The sequence below is a fragment of the Ochotona princeps genome, chromosome 29, assembly GCF_030435755.1.
Source record: "Ochotona princeps isolate mOchPri1 chromosome 29, mOchPri1.hap1, whole genome shotgun sequence".
NCBI classification, from domain to species: Eukaryota; Metazoa; Chordata; class Mammalia; order Lagomorpha; family Ochotonidae; genus Ochotona; species Ochotona princeps.
Genome location: NC_080860.1, coordinates 780,174 through 791,750, shown reverse-complemented (window position 1 = coordinate 791,750; position 11,577 = coordinate 780,174). Strand labels below are relative to the sequence as shown.

At 56.6% G+C, this 11,577-nt stretch overlaps 1 protein-coding gene across 1 annotated transcript; it reads left to right on the top strand.

The window, feature by feature from the left end:
• Positions 1-8,160: 8,160 nt before the first annotated feature.
• Positions 8,161-10,475, top strand: RAN (RAN, member RAS oncogene family). The gene is made up of 7 exons (XM_058656521.1): positions 8,161-8,358; positions 8,616-8,662; positions 8,886-8,970; positions 9,041-9,166; positions 9,527-9,714; positions 9,831-10,001; positions 10,084-10,475. The coding sequence occupies exons 2-7, from the start codon at positions 8,627-8,629 to the stop codon at positions 10,126-10,128; spliced, it is 651 nt and encodes a 216-aa protein (XP_058512504.1). The 5' UTR covers positions 8,161-8,358; positions 8,616-8,626; the 3' UTR covers positions 10,129-10,475.
• Positions 10,476-11,577: the final 1,102 nt, after the last annotated feature.

Here is an 11,577-nt window from a genome sequence, read left to right as displayed (position 1 = left end):
ATGCATACAGCATTGTATCCTCACATCTGGATATGACAGTCTCCATTACACAGCTACTGTACATCCCCTTGAATTAAAAGCCACAAAACATAATCAACAACAGGAAGAACAAAAAAAAATTAACAACGCCATGATGTTAAATAACATGCTACTGAGTGACTAAGGTGTCGCTGAAGAAATGGAAAGGAAAATCAAGAACCTTCTTTGATAAAATGATGCTGGGCCCGGCGGCGTGGCCTAGAGATTAAAGTCCTCGCCTTAAACGCACCAGGATCCCATATGGGCACCGGTTCTAATCCCGGCAGCTCCACTTCCCATCCAGCTCCCTGTCTGTGGCCTGGGAAAGCAGTGGAGGACGGCCCAAAGCTTTGGGACCCTGCACCGGTGTAGGAGACCTGGAAGAGCTTCCTGGTTCCTGGCTTCAGATCAGCACAGCACCGGCCGTTGAGGTCACTTGGGGAGTGAATCATCGGACGGAAGATCTTCCTCTCTGTCTCTCTTGCTCTCTATATGTCTGACTTTGTAATAAAAAAATAAATAAATCTTAAAAAAAAAAGAAAATGATGCTACTGTGTGATCTATGAGTCATTGAAGAATTTAATCAGAAGAAAGTGTTTTGAAGAGATGAAACTAACAAAAAACTCAAAATCCATGAGATATGGTTTCCACTGATCTTTGTTGGTGAGATATGTCTCCTGTAGGCAACAAATAGATGGGTTTGGGTTTTTACTCCAGTCTATTAATCTATGCTGTTGGAATGATGGGTTTAAGCTATTTCTATTCAGGGTTAATTCCAAATAGGCCTAGTTTGGTCCTGTCATTTTAGCAATGGCTTGTTCATTGGTTTAGTCTTCTGTGGTCATTTTACCGGGATGTTCTTCCCATTTGACTTTGGTTTGTCAGGTGCTGTTCCTCTTCTCTGTCAAGAGAACATGTTTAAGTATTATTTGTAGGGTAGATTTGAAAGAGGCAGATTCTTTTAACTTTTCTTTACTGTGGAATAATTTTTTATTTCATTTTCAAAGACAAAGGAAAGTTTTGCTGGGTACATTATCCTGGGCTGACAGTTTTTATTATTTTTTATTCAAGTGTGGGGGACCCTTCCCAAGGTGGAAGCCGGAAGTGCTGCAGTGGGGCTGGGGCTGAAGGCAGGCTCTGCAGTGTTGGGGTGTCCCTCCGCAGTGTGGGGGTATCCTTCTGCAGTCTGGGGGTGTCCCTCCCAAGGCGGGGGCCGAATTACCTTTTGGGCAGGGTTGACCTCCTTCTCACCTTCTGGTGGTAATGACTTATTTGTTTTTGAATTCTTATTTATTTGTATTGAAAAGTCAGATATACAGAGAGGAAGATCTTCCATCTTTTGATTCACTCCCTAAATGGCTACAACAGCCGGAGCTGAGCCGAACCAGAGTCAGGAGCCAGGAGTTTCTCGCAGGTCTCCCACGCGGGTGCAGGGTTCCAAGGCTTTGGGTCACCATATGCTGCCTTCCCAGGCCACAAGCAGGGAGCTGGAAGGGAAGTGGAGCAGCTGGGACGTGAACTGGTGCCCACATGGGATCCCAGTGCATGGAAGGTGCAGACATAACCACTGAGCCATCACAAAAAGGCCCAGAAACAACAGCTTCTGCCCTAAAGATGATCTAGCCATGGACCTGGTGCCGTGGATCAGTGGCTAATGCTCACCTTGCAAACGCCGGATCCTGTATGGACAGGAAGCTTGTGGCTGCTGGCTTCAGTCCAGCCCAGTTCTGTTTGTTGCATTTGAGAAGTAAACCAGAGAACTGGAGACTTCCCCTCTGTCTCCCTGTGTTCCTCCAAATAAAATGAAACCCAATTTGAGAAGAGCTATTTGCACACACAGAGGGCTGAAGCTTGCTTCCGGTGATTTCGGTCTTGCTTTTTAGCAGGGAGCAGGTTGTGGTGCCCAGGCCAACACAACAAACCTGTGAACTGTGTGTTACACAACACACATCTATTTCCTCACAGTTCCCAAGGCCAAAAGTTCAGTGGGGAAGCTGGCAAGATCAACTTTGGGGACTAGAGATGGCGTGGTTTTATATTTGTGTGTGTGTATATATATATATATATTTTTTTTTTTTTTTTTTACTGGAAAGTCAGATATACAGAGAGGAGGAGAGACAGAGAGGAAAATCTTCCATCCAATGGTTCACTCCCCAAGCAACCACAACGGTTGGAACTGAGCCAATCTGAAGCCAGGAGCCCAGAGCTTCTTCTGGGTCCCCAACACAGGTGCAGGGGCCCAAGGCTTTGGGCCGTCCTTGACTGCTTTCCCAGCCCTTAAGCAGGGAGCTGGATGGGATGAGGGGCTGCCAGGACACAAATCAGTGCCCACATGGGATCCGCACATGTGCAAGGCAAGGACTTTAGCTGCTAGGCTACCATGTCGAGCCCGCTTCTTCCTTTTAATATTTTTTATTTTTATTGGGAAGACATATTTACAGAGAAAAAGAGAAGCAGAGAAAGGGCTTCTAACTGCTGATTCACTCCCCAAATGGCTACAATGGCTGACAGTGAGCCAATCCAAAGCCAGGAGCCAGGAGTTTCCTCTGCGTCTCCCACGTGGGTGTAGGGTCTCACGGTTTTGAGCCATCCTTCATTGCCTTCCCAGGTCACACACAGGGAGCTGGATGGGAAGTTGAGCCGCCAAGACTTGAACTAGCACCCACGTGGGATGCCTGCACTGCAGGTGGCGGATTAGCCTGCAGCCCCCCATGACTCTGCCTTTAAGGATGCCAGTTCATCAGATGGTGACTTTGTGTAACCTTTTCTGGTGTATTTATTTTTTATTTATTTGAAAGGCAGTGCATCAGAGAGATTAAGAGAGACAGATCTCCCAGTGGCCACAATGGCTGGAGGAGGTCCAAGCTGAAGCCAGGTCAGGCTCTGCCTAGGTCTCTTCATGCCTGGCAGGGTCACAGGTGCTTGGGCCATCTCCTGCTGCCCGCAGGCTCAGAACCAAGGACCTGGATCCGAAGCCCAGGCTCAGCCCAGACTCCAGCGTGGGCACTTAGCGCACCGTGCCCTTGTAGCAACTCCCGCATTTCGCCCCGGTTCACTCCCTAAAGGCCACCTCCCTGCCACAGCACGCTGGAGGGATTCCAGGCACAGCTCAGTCCCTCGCGGGGCAGACACACGGCGGCAGAGGCACGCACCTTGTCTCCCTTCGTCACCTTGCTGTCGCCCATGACACTGAACTCCGCAACTCAACGGTGAGAGCTGGACAGAAACGATCTGGCTTGACCAAGCCAGAAGCATAAAGGGGTGAAGTGACGGGGCAGCATGGAGCTAACACGAAGGAAAGCCCGCGAAATCAGCTCTGGGCACAGCTTGCAGCTTGTGTGAGACTTGTGCAGCCAGGACGCTGCAAGCCAGGGAGTTCCCTGCTGATTTCCTGCCGGGGGCATTCCGATGGGCCAGCGCTAATAATTTTTTAAAATATTTATTTCATTTTATTTGAAATGCAGATTTCACAGAAAAAGATCTTCCACCTATTGGCTCCCTCCCGAAATGGCAGCAACACCTGCCTCTGCCCTCCCCGAAAAACCTTTAAAAAAGTAATTACAACCAATAAACATTAATCACAACTACTTCATTATCTGATAATACTTATTGCTCTTGGAAATGACTAACATACAATTTATTTCATTAAGGACTTGAGATTTATTTGAAAGGCAGAGTTCTGGAGTGAATCAGTGAACAGATCTTTCGTTTTCTCCTTCTCTGTGTATATCCGATTTTCCGATTAAAAAAGAAACAGCAAACAAGCAAAACATGTAATACTCTTTACTGCCCTCTACAGGAACTGTGAGGAAGTCAGCAAAGAAAGAACAAGAATGCCGGCGTGGTGAAGGGGTTATGCAGCTGTGTGGTCATCCCGAAGGTCCTTGTCCGGGGTCCGGGACCTTGAGGACACCGTGGCAGCTCAGCACATAGGCCATGGGCCACTGAATCCCTGGATTTGAGCTCCTGCTTGCACCCGTGCCAGCAACGTGAACACGCACTGCATGCCCACCCAAGCCAAACAGGGCACGTAGCAGCACCGTAGGAAGGTGGCCGTCCGCACTGGCCTGCCCGGCCAGAGTGTGCAGGAAGCCCGGTCTGGGCCGGCTTTGGTCTCTTGGGCCTGCCCAGAGACACAGGCAGGTCAGCCACATGTGGCATATGTAAAGATCTGTGTCGTCCATGTTAATAACATGCATCATTCACGCGTGCCACAGTCTGCTGGTGATGCTCACCCTAACTCCCTGCAGAATGGCAGTGTTTCTCAGGCGTGTCCAGGCCCCTGTGCTCACGTCACCCTGGCCACAGCACCAGGGACCATCCAGGCCGCATGTGCTGACCGACTCGCCCAGGGCACACAGGTACTCAGTGGGAGCATCTGGATTGCAGCCTGCCAGGTGCCCACCTGTGGACAGCTCTGTGAGAGCGCGTCCTGCCCCAGAGTGTCGCTCTAATTCTGGCTACTCTGCTCCCAAATGCTCCGTGTGGCTGTCGGGGCCTGAACCAGCAGTTGTTAGAGCTCTCTGTCGCTCTGCCTTCCAAAAAGAAAATAAACAAAATAATAAATAAATAAAAATAAGTTTAGCAGCAAATAAAATGATAGATAATTTTAACAGCAAAATACAATGAAATTCTATGATTCTAAATAAACTTGTTTTTATTGTTTTATCTCCTTAATGAGATACTAGGGAAACAGAAAACTTGAAATCCTCTCAAACGGTCACTTGCAAACTTGAGAATGACTACCAGCTGCCTGCAGGTCTGTGCTACAGTTCACGCCTGCAGGCCAGGTCGCCCATGGGAGGGAGTGGGGCAAGATGCCCTGTGCTGTGCCAGCTGTGGTCAGTGGTTAAGACAGCGCCCAGGAGGCTGCATGTCCAGCCTGGCCCTCCGAGCCCACCATCAGGCAGCCTCCTCCCAGGGCACAACCTGCCTGCTGGCTGCCCTCAGCTTCCAGAAGCCACTGGGTCCTTAGCACCTGGTACCTTCTCCGCTCCCTCTCTCTGACAACACCCAGTCTCTGGGGCCGATCAGGTGCAGTGCAGAGTAATCCAGGAAAGTCTCTCCCTGCCCACAGCCTTGGCCCCACCACCAACGCTCTGGCCGTGAGTCCACGTGCGTCCTTGACTTATTTTTCCAAGGTTAGTTCATGTCTCTGTTCACGTGAATGAGAAGGGAGGAAGGGCGTTGATCTGAGAGACTGAGGGCTGGACAGAGAGCGCCTCCATCTGCCGGCTCTCTGCCCTTGGAGCCACAGCCCAGGAGCCCAGCAGGCTCGCACACGGGTGCGGGGGTCCGAGCACTTGGGCCGTCCTGCTGCTGTCCCTGAGGTGCTGGCGGGAACAGGGCGGACAGCCACAGCAGCGGACGGGCAGCGGTCTGACGTGGGTGCAGGTTTAAGCCAAGGCTGGCTCCCAGGAGACCATCCCTGAGGCAGGAGGACTGTGGCCAGACTGCTGCGTCCCACGCAGGCCAGCCTGGGGTGAGCCTGATCGTGGACACGGACACTGTGGGAGGCAGCGGAGGCCGGCCTGGGAACATTGTCCTGTGGCCACACAGCAGGCAGCCCACACAGCACGCCAGGATTGAGTACCTAACTCTGGGCCAAGCTTGGTGCTTGCACATATATGGGAAGTGAGCCAGCTGATGGAAGGCCTCTCTGTGTGTCACTCAACTTTGTTTTTAAATTAGCTTATGCATTTTCAGAAAAAAAAAACCTCACCCTGAAGCTCTGGGGCTGAGGTGCTTAGAGTTGTGGGAAGCCAAGCTCAGATCAGTAAAACACCAGCCAACTCCTCCCAGGGATGCCCCACCTAGACCACGCATATTCTCTGTCTTGCAAATGCCTTGAACAAGTTCCCCCTCAAAGCCCCGGAGGCGGGGCCCTAACTGCAGCAGATTTAGCAAGTGCTGGTGGCTCAGATCAATGCCTAAGCTTTCTCAGAAGGCCCAGCCCTTTCTTCACCAGCACTGATGTCCACAATAAGAGGTTTGAAGTCCTGTGGACAGGCCACTGCTGGGACCTCCTTCAGAGGCCTGGAGCTAAGACAGTACAGCCGCCCCCAGGTACCAGGCAAAGCAAACTCAAGCCCCAGGCTGGCACTGTTTTCCCAACTTGCAAGGAATATAGAAAATGCACACCCTGGGCCGGCGCGGTGACGCCAGCATCCCAAAGGGGCCCTGGTTCCTGTCCCAGCTGCTCCACTTCCCACCCGGCTCCCCACTACGGCACCTGGGAAGGCAGCGGAAGGTGACCCAAGTGTTTAGGCCCCTACGCTCATGCGGGCTCTGGACCTCCGCCTGGCCATCTAGGCAGGGAAATAGAGCCTGAAAGGTCTGCCCGTGACTCGACTTTCAAAGAAACCGTATGCCATTTCTGACCTGCAGTTCCTCCTGAGGAAAGGAAGACGAGCAGCAGCGTGGCGCCTGGGTAGGTGTGGCACAGTGGTAAAGAGACCCTCAGGGCGTCCACGTGCCCCTCTCCGTCCCAGGGGCATGCTACTGTTGCTCCTGGGGGGCAGCCAGCCATGACCTAAGTGCCCCCAAGGCCTGGATCCAGTTCCGGGCTTTTGACCTCAGGCACTTGGAGGGCAGGGGGCTGGAGCTGTGGATGGGAGCGCTCTGCCTCTCAAATAAAACACAAACACGAAGTAAAAACCTCGAGCGTCTATGGGTAATGGAATGGTGGAGTAGGCAGGCCTGCCGCCGCTGGCTCAGCCTGGCTCAGCCTGGCGAGGCTCCCTGTGGCAGGGAGCGGGCAGGGCCTGTGGGCACCTGCATTCCACACTAACGCCTCCGGAGCTGGGAGAGAACCAACCTCTGCGAGACCAAGACCCTGGTTTGTGGGTTTTGTTGTTGTGAGGCGGTTACGCCCCGTGGCTGTCACAAACAGCAGTGTAAGCGGCCGCCTGTCCAGAGCGGGCACTCACCCCTTGGACCACAGGTTTGGAACCCTGTTGCCTGAGCCCCGTCTCCCCCCTTGGAGTCAAGTGCTGGGTACTCAGCACACAGCTCTAGCAACAGAAACCCAAGTGTCTCAGGTGAGCCCGTCCGCTGGACAGCCCGCAGGCACTGAGTCCCAGAACGTTCTGTGCTCCTGGGGAAGGTGTGGCTAGGTCTGGGTCACAGCAGCTGCCAGAGTGACAGGATTTGTGGCTGTGCACCCAAAGCCAAAACTCCTGCCCGGGGTCAGGACAAGCGGTGGGAGGACCCCATTCCCTACCACAGCCCAGGTCTTTCACGTCCTTTAGTAGTAGTAGTACTTTTTTTAATATTTACTTCACTTGTTCGAAGGAGAGACCGTGGTTTCCAGCCGCTGGTTCACTCTCCAAATGGCCACAAGGATTAGTGCGGGGTCTGAAGCCAGGCGCTTCGAGTCTACACAGAGTTCCAGGACCTTGGGCCGTCCCCAGCTGCTTCCTCAGGCCACTGCACGGGAAGCGGAGTGCAGAACTGGCTCCCAAGCGCGATGCTGGCGCCACAAGCTGGGGACCATGCACTCGAACTGGGGCCAGCACCAAGGCGTGGTCGGCCTGGCGCTGCACTTCTTACAGCTCGCCAAGGGCTGGGAAAGCAGCGGAGGATGGCCCGAGTGCCAGGGACCCTGCGCCCAGGTGGGAGCCCCGGAGGAAGCTCAACTCTGCCCTTGAGGCCACTTGCATGGAAGACCTTTCTAATTCGGACCTTTCCATGAAAACCGCCTTTCCCCGCGGGTTCACCCGCGCGTGGAGCCCCTCCGGGTGGCCTGGAGCCCTGCCGCTTGTCCCCCGGGGTCAGCGGGGCCGCCACGTTTGGGGGGCGCTGCCGGCTGCAGGGACAGTCGGGGGAGGCCGCAGGCCTCGGGGGGACGGGGCACATCAGCCTCATTCTGCGGACGCGCGAGGGCTGAGCCCGTGGCCGCGGGGCCCGGCCCCAGGGCGTCCCCGAACGGGACGGGCCGCAGCCGCCGGCTCCCCCTGCGCTCTGGAGGAAGCGAGCCGCACTTCCCGCCAGCCCGGCGGGAGCAGGGCGCGCCACCCGGCCACTGCGCACGCGCGCCGCAGCCCGCCCTCGCGGCCGGCGCACGAGGCCCGCGGCACGGCGTGCGCGCGCGCTCCCGGCGCGGCGTGCCGCGTGACGCGCCGCGGGCGCCGCCCAGCTCTGCGCGCCTGGCCGGCCGACGCCGGGCGGTGTGGGCGGTGCGTGCGCGCGCCCGCGGGCCACGTGGGGCGCCGCGCCGTTGGCCCCGCCCCGCGCGGCCCCGCCCCGCCCGCCCGGCGTCGGCTGCGTCTCCGGCATTTGAATTGCGCTTCCGCCATCTTTCCAGCCTCAGTCGGACGGGCGCGGAGACGCTTCTGGAAGGTAGCGGCGCGGAGGCCGGGCGTGGCGGCGCGGAGGCCGGGGCGCGGGCCGCGCGGGGGCCCGGGGCCGGGCTGCGGCGGGCGGCGGGCGGCGGGCGGCGCGGGCCGGGCGCCGGGGCCGCGGGAGGGCCGGGGGCGGGAAGGCGGCCGCTCGCTCGCTCCCCGGGGCCCCTCGGCCCGTGCCTCCGGCCGCCATGGCGCCGCGGCGGGCGGGCTTTGTGGGGCGCACGTGGGCCCAGCTCGGTGTCCTCCTTGCAGACAACGCCGCGATGGCCGCGCAGGGAGAGCCGCAAGTGCAGTTCAAAGTAGGTGCGGGCGGCGGGAGGGCCGGGCGGGAGGAGGACGGGAGGAGGACGGGAGGGCCGGGCGGGAGGAGGACGGGAGGAGGACGGGAGGGCCGGGCGGGAGGAGGACGGGAGGAGGACCGCAGGGCGGCGGGAGGAGGACAGGCCGGAGGACCGCAGCCGGGCTCAGCCTCGTGCTCGCTGGCCGTGGTGGCCGCCGCGTCCCAACGCTGGCCTCCCGCAGCTGGTGCTGGTCGGCGACGGCGGCACCGGGAAGACGACCTTCGTGAAGCGCCACCTGACCGGCGAGTTCGAGAAGAAGTATGTAGGTAGGTGGGCGCCGGGCGGCGGGCGGCGGGGCGGCCGCGTGTCCACGCGCTCACGGCCTTGCCGTTGCAGCCACGCTGGGCGTCGAGGTGCACCCGCTCGTGTTCCACACCAACCGGGGGCCCATCAAGTTCAACGTGTGGGACACAGCCGGCCAGGAGAAGTTCGGCGGCCTGCGGGACGGCTACTATATCCAAGGTGGGCGCAGGGGCCAGGCCTCGTGCAGCGTGGGCCTGGGGGGCAGGGCCCGTTGGCCCCTGACTCCGCCGGGCTATTTGCTGTGTCATGCTGGGCAGGATGGGGAACAGGCGTGGGACCCCATGGGCTGTGGCCTCAAAAGTTGCCTAGGCAGTGGCGGCTTGTCACGTGGTCATTGCTGGTGGAGTCCTCGGCACACACGTGCCGCCCTCTGGGGGATGGCCTCAGGGTGCCGTGCAGGTGCCTTGCCGGGTGTGGTGGGGGCATCCCTTGGCGGGTATCCCCGGTGCGCTTGCAGGCTGCCCAGTGAGGCTGGCTCCCTCCTGGATTTGTGCCAATGGCTGTGAGTCTGTCTTGCAGCCCAGTGTGCCATCATCATGTTTGACGTGACGTCCAGAGTGACCTACAAGAACGTGCCCAACTGGCACAGAGACCTGGTGCGCGTGTGTGAGAACATCCCCATTGTGCTGTGTGGCAACAAGGTGGATATCAAGGACAGGAAAGTGAAGGCAAAATCCATTGTCTTCCACCGAAAGAAGAATCTCCAGGTACGTGTGGTGCCTGCTGTCCACAGCTCCTGCGCCTGCGCTGGCCCTGGGCGTGCGTGGGAAGGGGGTCTCGGCCTGGTCTACTTCAGCGCTTGGTTCTACTCTCTGTTCCACAGTACTATGACATTTCTGCCAAAAGTAACTACAACTTTGAGAAGCCCTTCCTCTGGCTTGCTAGGAAGCTCATTGGAGACCCCAACCTGGAGTTTGTTGCCATGCCTGCTCTCGCCCCGCCAGAGGTGGTCATGGACCCGGCATTGGCAGCGCAGTATGAGCACGACCTAGAGGTACGTCCCCGCACGGGGACTGGCGCTTGGGTCGGGCTGCCGTGGCCGGGCTCGGGTTAAGCTGGATCACTGTCCTCCCCAGGTTGCTCAGACGACCGCCCTCCCGGATGAGGACGACGACCTGTGAGGAAGCGAGGCTGGAGCCCGGCGTCAGAAGTCTAGTTTTATAGGCAACTGTCCTGTGATGTCAGCGGGGCCGCGTGTGGGCCATCTTCTTGTCTAGCTAAGCAGAACATGTGCTTCATCTGTGGGATGCTGGAGATGAGTGGGCTTGGGTGAATGTAGCAGTTAACAAACACCCTGGTCTGTTGGACCTGCGGATTAGCTGTTGGGAATGCAATGGTCTTCTCAAGTTTCCAGCACAAGACTGCTAGCAGTCACGTCACAGTATCCAGTGAGAAACATTGTTTGTTACTGTCATTCCCATTCCTTTTCGTTTAGAATCAGAATAAAGTTGTATTTCAAATATCTAAACCAGCGAAATCATCCCTCGTTAATGAGCATTTAAGTCACTGGAATTGGAAATGGATGCTGTGTCCATTGGAAAGCTGCACTTGGTCCTTGGGTTTCCTTAGTCTGGATCCTGTCAGAATGGGCTCTGGCAGGTGATGGGTCAGAACAGAGTGCATGCTTTGTACCGGGCAGCAGAAGTCTTCAACGGTTACCCTTGGTGTTTATAGCGAAGGAGACATGTTTGTTGTATCCTTCGGACTTGGCCGGTGCAGTGGACCGTGGCAGCTTGAGGGAGGCCCCATCTATTAAATGAAACAAGTCGGTGCTGGATTTTGAAGTGTCAGGCGTTGGATGTGCAGGAGGATGTTTGCACTCGCTGGAACCGCAGGAGAACGTGCAGGAGTGTGGCGATGAAGCCCAGGGAGGGGCTGGCCTGGGGTGGTCGCCTGGCTTCAGGCGCCCTGACCCTCCTGCCTCAGCAGGGCGTGGCGAGGGTCACCAAGTGTGAGCCCCGCTGGTGGGTGCAGGGAGGGTCTGAGCTGCCGTGTACCCTGAGGTTCAGAGCCACGGCTGGTCAGGGTGAAGTGCTTCAGATTCGACGTTAGTACAAACTATGTTGTGTGGAATGCAAGTGCCATATTGAGAAGTTGGAGCGTATATGTAAATGGTTAAAATTTGGAAGCTTTTTTTTCCCTCTTTTTGAACTTTTATTTTTTATTGGAAATGCAGACTTGCAGGAAGACCTTCCATTGGCTGGTTCAGTGACCAGAGCTGAGCTGACCCAAAGCCGAGGGCTGCTTCTGCATGTCTCGCATGCGCTCAGGGTCCCCAAGGCTTTGGGCTGTCCTTGACTGCTTTCCCAGGCCATAGGCCTGGGTGGAGCAGCTGGGGTCCCAGTGCAGGCAAGGAGAGGAGTTTAGCCACTAGGCTACTGTGTTGGGTGGGAAGGAATTTTCAAGTCACTCACCGAAAGTATTGCCAAATATGTTGCTTCTGCCTTGCCTGGGTTTTCTGAATCATCACTAGTGTTTGTTACAGGAACTAAGGTGGTTTTGGGGGCTGCGGATGGGGTGTAGTTCTATCCAGACAACATGAGTGGAAGATGTCTTCCCCCCTCTTCTGG

What these genes read in the sequence shown, in the direction of transcription:
- RAN (XM_058656521.1), top strand. Translation starts at nt 8,627, where the DNA reads ATGGCCGCGCAGGGAGAGCCGCAAGTGCAGTTCAAA. An exon ending in AGCCGCAAGTGCAGTTCAAA is followed by an intron (nt 8,663 to 8,885) that starts GTAGGTGCGGGC and finishes GGCCTCCCGCAG; the next exon opens with CTGGTGCTGGTCGGCGACGG. An exon ending in GGACGGCTACTATATCCAAG is followed by an intron (nt 9,167 to 9,526) that starts GTGGGCGCAGGG and finishes TCTGTCTTGCAG; the next exon opens with CCCAGTGTGCCATCATCATG.